A 16,301-nucleotide genomic window follows, 5' to 3' on the forward strand; every position below is an offset into this window, starting at 1 on the left:
AACAGATCCTGTTGAGATCATTATGTCTGGGGCTGGTTCTCACTGTCATGGATGAGATACGTGACTTTGTAAAAAATAAATAAATCTGAAGCAAGCCAGGGAGAGCCATTTCTGTGGTTGCAGTTGATTAAATACTAGAATAAATTAGAGACTTTGTCACAAAGACAGCACAATTCAGCAAAGCTATAGCATGCTTTGGAGAAATACAGATAGCACTGGCGGTTTATTTGAGACTCCTACCACAGCCACTCACTGTTGAAAGGCAAGATGTATTTTAAACTAGAGAACTTTAAGGAAACCACTGGTTATGTTGGCCTTAGGTTCTTTGGCTTTAAAAAACTCTGAATATAAGTTGCAGGCAAGTGGGAAGGAACCTTTAGCTAATAAGAAAACCGCTTTCTAATGAATTTTACCTGTTATATTAGATCTTTCTCCTCTAGTGATAAATCTGCCGTCCATGCAGTTCATGGCAGTTTTACAACTAATGGTGGTCATTTCAAGAACATTCTTTTACATAATTGCTTTTACATGATGAAAAGAAATTTATCATACAGGCAATGTAAAATTCATTTATCCTCACAATTGGTAAGCACCCTGCATTCCTGTACAATCTAGGGATGAGCTGAAAAAATTATAGGTAATGCAATTGAGCAAGGAATCTAAATGCGCCCCATGAAAAAAAATATTTGTTTTTGATAGACCAGAATTTCCCCTAAATAGTTTGAGGAAAATGGCTTCTAATGAATGTGGTAAATCTAGAGAGGGCTTAGTTCACCAAGTCTTAATTAAATGGGCACAGATGAGGTTCCCAATAATGGCATGTAAGTAATGCTTGCGTCAAAGGAGAAACAGAGTATACTGATGCTACTGGCAGGAGCCAGCATTATCTGAGATGGTGTTGCATAATCATGAAGACTATTTACATGGCACATCATTGCTGTGAGTCCTGGAAGACCTGCTCCCCTGCCCTCTTGGCATGGGTGGGCGGGGCTCGCCAGAGACCATCTTGGCTGTCTGTCCTGGAAGACCAACATCCTGCCTTGAAGGCCTTTTCCACCTGGGCTGGGAGGGTAGGGCCCTGACTGACCCAGCTACAAAAAGCTGAGGGTGCTGATCAGACTCTTGGGCTAGGGTGGGAGTTGTTTTTATTTTATTTTATTTTATTTTATTTTATTTTATTTTATTTTATTTTATTTTATTTTATTTTATTTATTTTATTTTATTTTATTTTATTTTATTTTATTTTATTTTATTTTATTTTATTTTATTTTATTTTATTTTTTAAATTTATATACTGCCCTTCATCCAAAGATCTCAGGGTGGTTATTGCTGTTGTTTGTATCTTTCTTTTAGATCTTGTTATTTATGTCAAAATTGTTCAGTGTGTTTGTGTCCTTTTAAATGTTTTATTTATTTTTATGACTACTTTTGTTATGTTGTAGCTATGTAATTTTTTCATATTGTAAACTGCCTTGAACCTGGTTTGAACTGTGGAAAGGCAGCATACAAGTAATATAATGAATCTATGCATTATTAAAAGTTGAGGGGCAGTCCATTAAGAACTTGTAGCTGATCTACCATAATCTACCCAATTGCCTTGTCTGTAAGTGAAATATTCAAAACGAGCCTAGAATTCCTGGAAAACATGGACCAATAAGGGCTTATTTTTATAACAGATCTCACCATGCCCTCCTTTAGGAAACATTAGCTATAGACATTATCAAATCAACCATTCATGTCTCCTACTAATATAATTTTGTTTTCAGCAAAGTCAGTTAATATTTGAAAAAAATATATTTTAAAAAACCCACATTAGGTACATATACTTACCCAGTGGTCCACTTAAATTCAGTAAATTGAGCCTATCATCTGGGTCGGAATACTGATTTTTTTAACTGCCAATCCTGATTCTTTATATATATTACTGCTCCTTTTGTTTTTCTCTCTCTCCACATGCAGCATATACTATCCCAAGGAATCTGTTTTTAAGTAAGCTTTCATAACCTTTCTATATATGTGTTTCTTGGAAACAAACAACATCAGTTTTGTCTTTTTTAATTTTGAAAAGACTTTTTTCCATTTTATAACATCATCAATCCCCCAAACATTAATAGGAAAAATGTTTATTTTATTTACAATGAGAAAAAAGTCCAGTAAATAGTAACAAAAACAAAGTTTACTGGCAACCCAACTTGGAAACCTTATTGCATTCAACTGAGTTTCCTATATTTTATAAATAATCATGAGATTCTTTTCTTGGGATTTGTTTCTTCTATCATTTCTATTACCGGAGTCGCCTCTTCCACATTCCAGACAACCACCCATTATTTGTCCATTTGAACATTAAGACTAAAAGGGTACCATATTGGATGTCTCTTTCTCTCAAGTATATGGTCAATCATTTTAAATCTCTTCTCTTTTACAATATGTACAAACTCACATCTGTCAAAACCTCAATATTAAGTTTTTTTCAATTTTTAATTCTTTTCTTGGCCTTGGTTTCTTAAAAATAGCATATTGTAACTCAGAAGCTAATATATTTTACAAAAGTGTCGCAATCAAGTTTATTCCATTATGCATAACATGAAATAATTTTGTATGCCTACTCAATGATCATTTCACACATTTGGTCTAATTCTAAGATATCTTTAAATAATAGCCAACCAGATTGTCACATTCAATTTATTCTGGAAGACCTCTCAGCTTTAATTGTCTCAATTCTGAAACTAATTGTTCAACCTTTATTGGAACTTATTGACCTCTTGTTTGTATAAACTGTGTTCAGTAGTAATTTCTCTTCTTTCTACAACACAATTACTTCCTTTATTTTCTTAACCATTTGCTCTTGCATCCGCACTTGGCTATGCATATCTTGAATTTTTTTATCATAAAAACCATTCCTGACAATTCATTAATCTGTCCCATAAATTTTTGATCTCTCTCTTGAAGCAATTGCTTTAAGTTATCCTTTTCTTGCTCTAGTTTTCCTATATTGTTCTAGTTTCTGAACTCATAAGTAAGTCCTTTCCTGCTCTTTCTTCATATTTGTATAATTCATTGGAAAATTCCCTTTTCTTCTGCTGTTACCTACATGATTTTGTCTTTTCCTCTTTCTGACTTTCTTGTTTTCCTTCCCCATCATAAAAAAATCACAGATTTCCCCTTTGATTTCCTTCTTTCCATCCCATTCTTTCCACTTCTTTAGCTCATTCTATATCATCCTATCTTAAGGAAATTCTTAATCTAATCAACAAGTATTTTAATTCATTTTAAAAGTCCATTCAAATATTTTCATTACTATAATCAGCAATAATTTCTTTAAAGAAAAGATAAAACAATATTCCTTAGTTCTTATAGCTCTTAAATAATCAATATTGTTTTGATCAGATATCCCAAGAACAGCAAATTTATATAGAAGGATGCCAACCAATATTATTGTTTCTATCATTAGTTTACAATTATACCAGTTCATTAGTTTATACAAAAAGAGGGAATAGAAGAAAATTGGGCGGGAGTGGTGAAGAGAAAGAAAAGGAAAATGTTTTATAGAAGCCACGGCTGTGCAACTAAATAGTGTTAAGTAACAAGATTCTTAAGAGAGGCTAAGTCCCTAAATAAGACAGGTAATATTGTTGCTATTAACTATTACTGAGGATCCAAACTGTTCCATTCAAGTTCCTAAGATTGATAGATTACACACAGAGAGACACAAAAAAGGCAAATATTTCAAGGAATATGAAACAGGCTAGTAAATTACCAGCTAATGTATAAGCAAACATGAGGGCTTTTGTGCTAACTGATTCAGGGAGATACTATATCAATACTTAAGTATCCAAGAGATTATACTTTTTATTCTATTTCCCACACAACTTATTCAAGCGGAGATATGATTCCAATGACTCGTAATTACAAAGATATGTAACACAACAGTAGGACAAGTACCCATGCATATAATAAATGTTAGTGATAAATATAGGTAAGGATAATATTATTTACCTGTCTGCTGTAATAATTAGATGTGCCAGAAAGAACTCATCAATCAGAAGATATTTCTACAGGTACTGATTGAGATAATAGTAAAACATTCATTAGAGGCCGGTGTGTGTGTGTGTGTGTGTGTGTGTGTGTGTGTGTGAAGTACAGGAACAGAATAGGAAAGATTTACTGAAGCAGATTGATAATTTGGAAACAGAACTGCGAAGAAAATGAACTGTAGACTGATTGTATGGACTCTGCTTTTATATTATATGGAAATACAAATATTATCTGTTGGTTTGGGGATTAATGGGGTTAATTTGTTAATCACTGCACCAGAAAACAAAATGGGTGATGGTAGATTTCATTGAGGATAGAAAGCCTCTATCTTCTTGGGGGGGCAGGTGTTGGTATATTTTGGAGGTCATGTATCCAGAAGCTGTTTTCTGAGTGTAGCTGGTGTTCAGAGATCAGATCATGGCATGATCTCAGGGGCAAACAAGAGTTTGTACAGTAGGGAGAGAGGTGGCAAGAAAGCCATACTGGGATTGTGCAGAGAATAGCCATAGGTAATCAGGGAAGGTTTTACCCCAGAAGTTATAAAGGATTTCCATTATACATTTGCTCCAATCAGAAGCTGCTTACATGCTAGCAACCTCTCCTTGTTATTCTTATATGCTAAGAATCTTTATTTTGTCTTTCAGTAAATGTTTTTTGTCTTGATTCCTTTAAACTGTGTTGACTTCATTTAGAATTCACCCATGTCTTCAGCCAAAGCCCATGCTACTTTGAGGTGCTTTTGGGAAGCCACAAGGAAAGTTTTAGGGTGACTGGGTATCTTCTAAAATCCTGTCAGTTTGGACAAGGCCATGATGCAGATAGGTTCAAGAACCTTGCCCACATCTTCAGGCTACAATAAGTAAAAAGCAACCAAGCAACTGCACTACAAGGTCTCATAGCACAGCCCTGAAGACAACCTGGGGTGTAAGTCAATGGAAATGAGAGCGATTTTATTCACAAAGTGTTCTGCAAACATGTTACAATGGGCCATTGAGTATTCTGCTCTAAATGACCACAGCAGTAAGAAGGAATGCTTTGCCACTATAGCCACCATGCATCAGTCTCTAAAATAAACACAGACTGATGCTTATTTGGATTTGTCCAAAACTTGCCACTACTATTGTACTTTTGCTGGTTTATTGCCTGGAGCTACCTTTTATACCATGGAGCAGTGCCGTCTATTTTCAGTTGGAGAGGACATCTCATAGTTATATCACCCAGTCAAGCTACCACCCTGTTCCAAATATAAACTTAGACTTCAACAACATGAACAAAAATCCCAGCAGCAGTCTGAAAACCAAGTGGACTCATCAGCCACTGGGGACAAACATTTCAAATACTCCTACTGTGGACTGGAAGCTGCTGAAATTACATTTATATCCTCATTTACAAGATTTTTACAGGAATTATTACCAATGATGCCATTGTTGGTGAACCAAGTCATCATCAATTCATGACAAGGCAGTTGCATTAATCTCCTCTGCTCCCAAGCAAATTATATCAAAATTCAAATAAATTTGCAGATGAGAGTGCGCAGCACATGACAGTTCAGCAATGTGCTGGGAGTTGGGCAGTCCCGAAAACCTGAGCATCATTGGCAAGAGTGGCCTCAGTATGGATTTTGAAGTTATCTGAGACCAGTGTTTTGGATAATCTCAATACTGGATCAGAGACCACCTACAGGCCAGTGAGATTCTACCAGGAAACAAGGAGGGCACTATGAAAGCAAAATCCCCTAGCCTAGAGTCCAGCAAACAATGTGATTTGGTGTATGGGAAACCTGTGTAGCCAAGTGACTTCATTCACCCTGTTGCCCATCAGTTTTTCCACTAATGCTGTGCCAGGAATCTGGTCAGACATAACTGGGTCACATCCAATCAACCTCATCCGGCTAGATCTTTCTAATTGAAAGAGAGTAACATGCAACATTACAACATTGAACCAGGTTACCATAAACCATTATAGAGTGATTGTGTGCGTTTTAATCCAAGATTAAATATTGAATCAATAAAAACAAAAAATAAGCATTAAGCAGTAACACTTTTAAGAGATGATAGGTAGTTGATGAAACACACCCCACGTTACTTTGACTAGAGAGGGCCTGGGTCAGGAGATCTTTAATTGCTTTCACCCTTTTCTCCTTGCTGGACCAGTAGCTAATTAATCCCCTTAATCAACATAGGTCTCTCTCTGTCTTCCCACCACCTCAGATGCAACTACTGCCAAATCTACTAAGGTTACAAAGAGGACCTCCTTCAAAGAGAAGCCAACTTTCCACAATTCCTATTATGAGATAACACATAACTTTCAGTCATTACTAGCTCCTTCTCTCCAAAGCCAAGATCACCTTGCATTGCATCCCTAAGCAAAACTGCAGCTCTCAGTAGAGGAACAGCTGAGAATGAGTGTAGGGTAGGAATGAGAAACTGCCGTTTCAGCCATCATCACAGCAGTTGAAGCTGGCAATATCCAAACTACAGGTTGGCTGAACACAGGAGAACTAGATGACTTTTGCTCTCCTCTCTTGTCTGTATTCCAATATGCCTGTGCCGGACCGCATCAGTGAAATGAATTTCTTTTATTAGGAACTAGTTTTGAAGACTGATCTGGAAGTGGTAAGTAACTTCTTTACAGCAGCAAAGATTTGTAGTTCGAGTAGTTAGAAAAAGGCTGATACTTTTCCCTTTCATTGGTATTTCTAATTAAGGCACATTATTGTTATGTCAAAATCACCATATTCCATTTAAAGAATTATAATGATGCAGATACAGTGGTAACTCTGGTTAGGAACACTTCTGGTTATGCACGCTTCAGGTTAAGAGCACCACTAATCTGGAAGTAGCTTCTCCTGGTTGCGGACTTTGCCCCAGGATGCGAGCAGAAATCACGCGCCAGAGGCCCCATTAGCGAAAGTGCACCTCAGGATAAGAACGGTTGCAGCTTAAGAACGGACCACCGGAATGAATTAAGTTTGTTACTAGAGGTACCACTGTACTGATACCTGAATGGAGAAATGCATTTGGTTTGTTGCAGTCCTGAATGACAAGTTTCAACATTCTGATTACCTGTTTCCCTCCACCCCACTACCCCGTAATTTGAAGGCTATTGATTGTGGCTTGGATCTGGAGAACTGCTGGAAGAAGGAGGTTGCCAGTAGGTGGCTTTCCCACACACCCTTCTCCAGCAACTTTTCACCTCCCCCCACAAGTCTCTTCCAAGGTTTGCAGAATCCATCGAAATGAGGTGGACACAGGGGGCTGAGGGAATTTTTGGCAATTACCCACCTCACTCATCAGGATCCCCCAACACTCAGGAGAGGGTTTGGAGGGTTACCCAGGGGAGGAGAGAGTATGGGAAAGTCACCTTCCCCCCTCCCCTTATGCTGGTGCTTCTTTGGATGCAAGCCATAATGTTTTCTTATTCTGTTGTGTAATTTAAAAGGAAAGAGGCACCGACTGAATGGCTATGGTTTCATATGATAACTGCTTCAAGAGAAGGCCTGGATGCCCACAGAAGATGCTTTATTGCAATTTAGAATAGCTGGAAGTAACCAGATAAAATTATGTAGAGTCAATTAAGACTTGATTGGGTGCAGGAGGGATTAAAGGGCAGGGAAGCTAGTGTTAATGAAAGCCACTAAAGGGAACAAGAAAGGCTTTAATGGCTGTCTCAGGAGTGGACAAGCAAGTATTAAATGAGAGACACTTGAGAGTGTGAAATATCTGAACTACATACTTGTAAAAGATCTAAGTGCAATTAGAAGGAGTCAAAAGCTTTGATGGTTTTGCTGATGAGATACAGAAGGTGTGAACATGTTATAAGTGTGAATAAATCAGCAAATACAGCCGATGTTCAGGGTGGATATCTCCTAATGTATTTTCAGTAATAGCCCCTGCCATAATGTAATCCCAGCCTAAACATAAAAGTAGGGGTGCATTATTGTCACCAAAAATAAGATAACCATATAATGTCTCACATGTCTCTGTGCAAGCAGGGGGGCAACTAGGGAGTGGTAGGGTTGGCCTCCACCAAGGGTGCAGGGCCAAGGGTACAGGCCCTGGCTCGGCAAACCCTCTCTAGAGAAAGCAGCACTGTCTCTACAGGCAAGTCACTGAGAATGCAGTCTATAACGAATGACAGTGACTCAAATGCCCGATGCATTGTGCTCAGGCCTAAAGCTGCAATGCCTGTGCTGATGAAGGACTATGAACTTATGGGCCATGCCGCATCTATACAGCCACACCTAGAATGAACTGGAAGAACATTACGGTTAGGTACCAACAACTGCTGCTGTGTGTTATGCCACCTACATGGCGTTATATATCCTGTAGCCTAAGTCACCAGCATTGCCTCTTGTGCACTACTTGTGTGACTCCTGTGAATTATAGGGCTGCATATATTGGAAAATGTGTTCTGAATATGGTAGCAGACTGAACATTGCACCCTCTTTTTCACTCCTCTTGGACTTCTGGCTCCATGCTTCATCTAGGAAATAATCAGAACTGACCTATGCACAGTTCCCGTCTACTGAATTTCAGCCAAAATCTAATTTCAATGAAATCAGCAGGGAGAACAAAGCGATCAAACCTTTTTCTTTGTTTTATTTCATTGGTTTTGCTACTTTCTCTACTGGAAAAGTAAGCTTGTTAACATTTGGTAGCCGGCAAACAGTCAGGTAACTTGTGGGTGGACTCCGACTAAGGGCTTATCCACATTTATGGATGGAACAACTTCCGCACCAGCAACAGAACTTCCCTGTCATCTCATCTGCCAATGCATTATTTACACTACCCCCAAATCTGCTCCGAAGGGTTTGGATAACACCCCAGAACATAGAATGGATTGGGGCGGGGGGTTACAAGGGGAGGAGAGGGAGGGAATGTTTTGCTGTAACTTGTCAGAATTATGTTACTGTAACACACCCACCCCAACTGCAGGAGCAGTGTCTCCCAAACACATTTATGCATTCTGACCATTGCCAGTGCTGGTAAAACACTCATGAGCACCGCTCCAATATATGCAGCAGAACAAACAGCCACTGCTCCCACTGTGTTTTGTTACAGACTCAAAGGGGAACATTCTGCTACATTCTACTTGGGCGACGGAGGGCAGGAACCAAGGCATAAGCACTAGCACAGCACTCTAGTAGCCCTACTCTATCTTCCTTTCCTCCCTCTCACAACCAGCTATTGTGTATATAGGTTCAGGGAAAGTGTTCCCACTGGTGACTATTGTTCATTATTCTTTATGAGGTCCATCTGCCTCAATCTCTGCAGGTTAATTATCCACATGGGGTAAATCCAACCTCATGACTGGTAGCAGTAACCAGGATGTTTGTTGCTGTTCCTCTTTGGGGTCGTAACCTACTTTTCCAGGCAGGTTCCTGCGCCCTTGACAACTGAACAGCCATACTGCTAGACAAGAGGTGATGATGTTCCTGACTTTGAGTTGGAGCCACGAGGGACATTTCACCTGTCGAACATTTTTGCTAAATGTTGAACCACTCCCTAAGGCTGGATTGACTACCTGTAAACCCCGCATCTGTGTCTCTCCCCTTTTGGAATTTTCTGCATCCAGACACAGCTAAATAAAGGCAATGGGGTTTTGATATGTGTTGTTTCTTTGTCGCTAAAGAATCGTAGGGAGGGAATCTCTTTCCCCCCAGCCAACATGATATGATTTTGTTTCAGGACAGGACAAAGGGAAATGGGCAGGGAATTTGATAGGGGCTTATTGGGGACTTGAGACAAATGGTCATTTTTCAGCAATGATTTGTCAGTTTTAAAGAATGGCTTGCTCTTTGCCTGTTGCATTTGTTTCCCTCCATTTTCACCAAGAACAGAAAGGAATCCTCTAAATTTGTTTGGCTCACTTTCTTCTAATGGCACAGCAGGCTATGTCAAAAACCCCAGGGGCGCACATGCAATTTTCCCCTGTCTTATTCCTTTCCTCCCTCTTCTTCATAGCCAATAGTTCTAGTGGGACACTATTAAATATGAAAATGTTAGGAGAGCAAATGGGATGATTAAAAACAACTGTTCTAGCTCTGAGGAATACATATACACCAATTTACCTTGGCAGCAAGAAGAACTGCTGTGGCTGGCAAGACAAGCAGGGTGAAGTAATTCTGTGTGTGCACGCATGGTGGAGAGAGGGAGATCTGGGGTTTTACAATGAAAATAGGCTTGGAGAATTAAACGTGCATGTTCAAAGCAAGGGTCAAGAACCTGTGCCCCCCTCAGATGTTGCTGGATTACATCATCCATGATTATTGATTATCAACCCAAGCCAGGTTATTAACTGGCTGGAGTTGATGGAAACAAACTCACTGAGCCGGCAGAGGGTGCAAGGTCAGAATCACCATTCAAAACCACACACATACAAATATTTAATAATAGACGCAAGTACAATGACCCCTGGTCATTATAATAATAAAAAGTTGGCAAATAGTGCTTGGAAGGCAGACTTTTCGGTATAGCAGTGTTCTTGTGTTTCATGTACCGTTCATATCAGTGAAAATATATTTTGCACAGCGTACACTACCCCACTCCATTACTTCCTTGCTGCTTCTGTAAGCTGAAAAATATGTATGTACTTTAGACAGGAACTCGGGTGAATCTCCACTGATCTTCCGATGACATCATTTTGGCTGTCTCTTCAACCCTTTAAATTCTTTTGTTGCACAACAAAAGAAAAAGAGTAATTTCCATTCCTGCTCGGTGTAGGCATTGTTCACCCTGATCCTAAACATATTACTTAGAAGCAAGTTGCATCAGTTTCAGTGGTATATACTGCCATGAAGGTATGCTTGGGATCACAGCTTTTGTCTACTATGTTTAAGCATGTCTGGTTTCATGTTACACCTATTGCACTCTGTGATATCACGATTGTTCTAAAATATTACTGCATGCTGTGGAATATTTTCAACTCTGTGTATTATTGAGGGAAACTATTTTGTCGACAAACTGGAAGCATCTTAAGGTATTATAAAATATCTTTAATGTGTTGGATTGTAACTACTTAAGGTTTTCAACTTTTGAGTACAGTAATAAGTTGTAAAAATACAGGTGAACTTAAAGAGAAATGTGAGGTATGGCTTCTGTCAGTTTTGATTTCATTTCTGATGAAACTGGATGAATACAATGCTGTATTTTATTATTAGTGTTTCATATTATTTTCAAGATTAATTAGTATTACATTTAACTCCTTCCATCACTTATTGAAATCCAAGAGTTGTGCCTGAAATAAAGCTTTCTGTCTTTGTTTTAGATAAAGTTGAAGATGAATTGGAAATGACCACAGTATGTTACCGGCCAGAAGGACTAGAACAACTTGAGGCACAAACCAATTTCACAAAGAAGGAACTTCAAGTGCTTTACAGAGGATTCAAAAACGTAAGAATGCAAAAGCACTGATAGTGAAATGATCAGCACTTGAGAATATACCGTATTTTTTGCTCTATAAGACTCACTTTTTCCCTCCTAAAAAGTAAGGGGAAATGTGTGTGTGTGTTATGGAGCGAATGCAGGCTGCGCAGCTATCTCAGAAGCCAGAACAGCAAGAGGGATTGCTGCTTTCGCTGCGCCGCGATCCCTCTTGTTGTTCTGGCTTCTGAGATTCAGAATATTTTTTTTCTTGTTTTCCTCCTCCAAAAACAAGGCGCGTCTTATGGTCTGGTGCGTCTTATAGAGCGAAAAATACGGTGTATATTTTTTGTCTTGGTTACATGAATACTGCATACACATTAATGTGCTTTAGAGCAGGAGGAATACTTTTCTAATGTTTTTCATGACATTATTATTATAGTGGTACCTCGGGTTAAGAACTTAATTCATTCTGGAGGTCTGTTCTTAACCTGAAACTGTTCTTAATCTGAAGCACCACTTTAGCTAAGGGGGGGCCTCATGCTGCCACTGCGCCACCGCTGCACGATTTCTGTTCTCATCCTGAAGCAAAGTTCTTAACCTGAGGTAATATTTCTGGGTTAGCAGAGTCTGTAACCTGAAGCGTATGTAACGTGAAGCGTATGTAACCCGAAGTACCACTGTATTATTATTATTATGTTTAGGGAAGCTTTTAATGTTTAATAGACTATTGTATTTTAATATTCTGTTGGAAGCCACCCAGAGTGGCTGGGGAAACCCAGCCAGATGGGCAAGGTATAAATAATAAATTATTAATATTATTATTATTATGCCACCCTTTATCCAAGAACCACAGCACAGTTTACAGTATAAAATCACAAAATACATAATTATTCACAAATTACTTAGCAAATTTTGTCTGTGGCTTCACTTTCCTAATGGCTCTAAACTATTTATAGTTCCGAACTTCTTTTATTTCTTAATGTTCTCACAGTTAATTGTGACTAATTAGAATCTTTGTCAATATTAAATATATTGGATTGGACATCTAGGTAATGTTCCTCCCCCCCCCCCCCGCCCCCGGTGATTTAAGAAGTAGGAGCTGCATATTCTATACAGATTGTTTAGGTCTATGCCCAACCTTTAAAAGTGCTAAGAGTTTTGCTATACGGGTTGTGGGTTTGCAGCAGCCAACCAGAAAAACACCTCTTTCAAGCTGCTATTTGTATTGGGTGCAGGAGTAATAGCAGTTTGGGGGCAGAGGCAATTTTCACTGGGACCAGAGAAGGAAAGGATTAAACCTCTATCCCGCAATACTGCAGCCTCTTGGACCCATGCTTTCTAGGCAGGGGACAAACAAGTGAAGTGTGAATGAGCCCTAAGACATTCTCAGAGGAAATAAATTAAAAAATGGACTTAAGGTAATTAAGCCCATTATTTTCACTGGATCTATTCTGAGTATGACTTGTCCTGGCTTGCCCCTCCAAGGAAGGCACACGCCTAATAGTTAACTCTTTATCAACAAAATAAGCACTTACAGCAGCTCTCACAGTGTTCCGGATACACACATGCTTCTAGCTTCTAGCCAGCTGTCCACAGGTCTGGGCCCTACAGAGCAATTGCAGCAACAGTGGGACCATGAGCTTATACAGCAAATGACTGATTTACACAAAATCTCGCATGCATGCACAGCACCAAATCTGGAAGGTGCTTTTTTTTTTTATGTCACTAAAAGGGCAGAACAGGTACAGGACAGAACACTTTCTGCGGGCCCACACAGACATGCACGGAAGCCTGGAATGCAACCCCTGTGCAAACAGAGGATTACTTGTATGTGACGGATTGCATGTATGCAATCTAGGACTTCTCCTGCATGGAAGTCGTTGCTGCTCTTCCCTCATCAAGTTTCTCCAGGTTCTAGGAGACAGTGGGGCAGGGGATGGCAGGGATTCACCTGTCCCCCTCACCTGATCAGCCTCTTTCTCCACCTGCAGCCCCCCTGTTCATCCCTGAAAGCTCTACCCCTTCTTCTTCCCCCTGCCCTGGCTCCTGCTTCATGGGTGGCACTGGACCCCATAAATCCCTGTCCCCCTCTCCAGCCCCCTTGCCTCCAACACACACTCATCAGAGCCCTGCCAGTCTCGGACATTGCCATCTAATCACATATCTGCCTTAGCACAGAACTCTTGAGAACTGAACTGTCGGAAATGAATTAATATAACCAGAAACTGAAAACAAAAGACCAGCTCTTTTATATACCACTTTTATTTGATGAGAAGTAGCTTGAGTTGTGGTCATCATGTGACTGATTAACACATCCAGATCCTGATTTTTCTTACAGTAAGGATTTGTTTTGCCATGCTTCATTTTCCAAAGCTTTCCAGTGGCAAGGTAGATCCAGATCTTAATACATGGTAAACCAATAACATACCCACTCCCACCAAAGTAGTAATTCAAATGATATAAACCTCAAATTTGTTACCAAAATGATTTGACTGCTGGGGCAAAAATGGGCACTGATAAAATTGATATTTTTTAAGAACACATTTCTCTCTAGTTTTTATGTCGCATACAGTGCCTCTTCTCTTTGCGTCTTGCTGCAAAGTTAACAATCTGATTGAAAGGGTCATGTACTGCAGGAATTATTACTGGGCCTGTTATCTTTAATAGGTCAACAGCATTCATATATGAAAAGATCAGAGTACATTAATAGATATCTCTTTGAGAGATGGAAGTCCCTTTAAAATGCTCTATCGTGTGCCTTTCCACTATTGAATTGCTGAATTGAATTCAAGGCCATGGGACTTAAATGATACATGCACTGTGCAATGCCTCTAACTTTGGATAAACTAAATCAGTCATCTGACATGGGGCTGGAGGGACACAAAGCATAGAAGCAAAGGAAAACCTAAAACCCTATACTTCCTTTAATTAAAAAGAAAGATCAGAAACACTTCACAGTATCTGCCATTTATTCAACACTCAATACCCTCCTAACCATAAAGCTTAGTGACTGACCTCTTGTCTCACAAACTACTGTTGTGAATAAAAAACGAGAAGGTGATGAGGCATCATGTATGCCCCTTGAGCTCCTGGGAAATAAGGTGGGATATATATATGGAAAAGTAAAATAAGCAAATCAAGACATGTGTAGGTGGTGCTTCAAGCAGCTCACGGTCTTAGTTTTGGCAGGAAAGGAAAGGGAGAGAAAATTGTAATAAGTGAAGGGGTAGATATATACCTAGTTTGACTTTTTATCATGTAGCAGAACGCTGCTAAAAAAAATGGTGTGCACTTTAATGGAGATCTGCAGACAAGCCAAGAAAGCCATGCAGTGTAATTGTGTTTTGTTTTAAAATTCATGGTCTGTGTGGGACCAGCCAAGGGCCACATAGTCAAAAACAGTTCATTCAAGGAAAACACTAATTGCTGAGGCCAGAGAACAGGCTCCACTCCAAAAATCGAAACTGGTGAAAGAGAGAATAAGCACATTAAGAGGAGAGTATGCAAGTCTTTCATTTTTTTATTCTCTTGCAATACAATTTCTTGATAAAGGGTTACACACAGGGTTATCAGCATCTGGGACAGGGTGTCAAACCAATAATGACTAAGACAAAACAAACCCTTGGTCTGGGTTTTCAAAAAAATGCCAATACATAGTTTTAAAAAAACTAAGACTTGTGAGCAAATAACAAACCATAGCTTTTGGTCATGGTTGGTAGCAAATAAAGCATAATTACGTTCTAGGCAGGGCTCACACATAGTGCTAAACTAAAGTTAATAAACCTTAGTTTAATAAACCATGATTTTGCATTGTGTGCGAACCAGGCCACTTCTTCCTCCACACTTCTCATGTCGATCCCTTGTACAAAGTGCATGAACAACAAAGAATGGCAATTTCCAAGTAAATACTACTGCGTTTGAAGCAGGCATAGGTAAGAGTGAATTGGTAAGAGGAACTGGCTTCAAGTTGTTGAGTCCATTGAAATAAATGGGAGGTATCCAGTAGCCATTAGTTATTTCACAATAAAAGGCAAAATAAAGGGACATGTTTTCATTATAAGCTTTGATATCCCAATTCTGTGAATGCTTAAACTATGGAATGAATAGAATGGAATGGAATGGAATAGAATAGAATAGAATAGAATAGAATAGAATAGAATAGAATAGAATAGAATCATAGAGTTGGAAGAGACCACAAGGGCCATCGAGTCCAACCCCCTGCCAAGCAGGAAACACCATCAGAGCACTCCTGACATATGGTTGTCAAGCCTCTGCTTGAGACCTCCAAAGAAGGAGACTCCACCACACTCCTTGGCAGCAAATTCCACTGTCGAACAGCTCTTACTGTCAGGAAGTTCTTCCTAATGTTTAGGTGGAATCTTCTTTCTTGTAGTTTGGATCCATTGCTCCGTGTCCGCTTCTCTGGAGCAGCAGAAAACAACCTTTCTCCCTCCTCTATGTGACATCCTTTTATATATTTGAACATGGCTATCATATCACCCCTTAACCTCCTCTTCTCCAGGCTAAACATGCCCAGCTCCCTTAGCCGTTCCTCATAAGGCATCGTTTCCAGGCCTTTGACCATTTTGGTTGCCCTCCTCTGGACACGTTCCAGTTTGTCAGTGTCCTTCTTGAACTGTGGTGCCCAGAACTGGACACAGTACTCCAGGTGAGGTCTGACCAGAGCAGAATACAGTGGCACTATTACTTCCCTTGATCTAGATGCTATACTCCTATTGATGCAGCCCAGAATTGCATTGGCTTTTTTAGCTGCCGCGTCACACTGTTGGCTCATGTCAAGTTTGTGGTCAACCAAGACTCCTAGATCCTTTTCACATGTACTGCTCTCAAGCCAGGTGTCACCCATCTTGTATTTGTGCCTCTCATTTTTTTTGCCCA

At 39.5% G+C, this 16,301-nt stretch overlaps 1 protein-coding gene across 12 annotated transcripts in view; it reads left to right on the top strand.

Moving 5' to 3' along the window:
- Nucleotides 1-16,301, top strand: part of KCNIP1 (potassium voltage-gated channel interacting protein 1) — a 598,834-nt gene that overhangs the window by 569,091 nt on the left and 13,442 nt on the right. For 10 of the 12 annotated variants that reach the window (XM_080995312.1, XM_080995311.1, XM_080995314.1 and 7 more), the window contains one exon: nucleotides 11,305-11,429. In XM_080995312.1, the coding sequence (XP_080851438.1) occupies nucleotides 11,305-11,429 (125 nt within the window). Of the gene's footprint in view, nucleotides 1-1,959; nucleotides 1,990-8,925; nucleotides 10,838-11,304; nucleotides 11,430-16,301 lie in introns of those variants that run through there. The other 2 variants (XM_080995303.1, XM_080995305.1) reach the window with 2 other exon arrangements.

The sequence above is a fragment of the Podarcis pityusensis genome, assembly GCF_964106645.2.
Source record: "Podarcis pityusensis genome assembly, chromosome: 2".
Classification (NCBI taxonomy): domain Eukaryota; kingdom Metazoa; phylum Chordata; class Lepidosauria; order Squamata; family Lacertidae; genus Podarcis; species Podarcis pityusensis.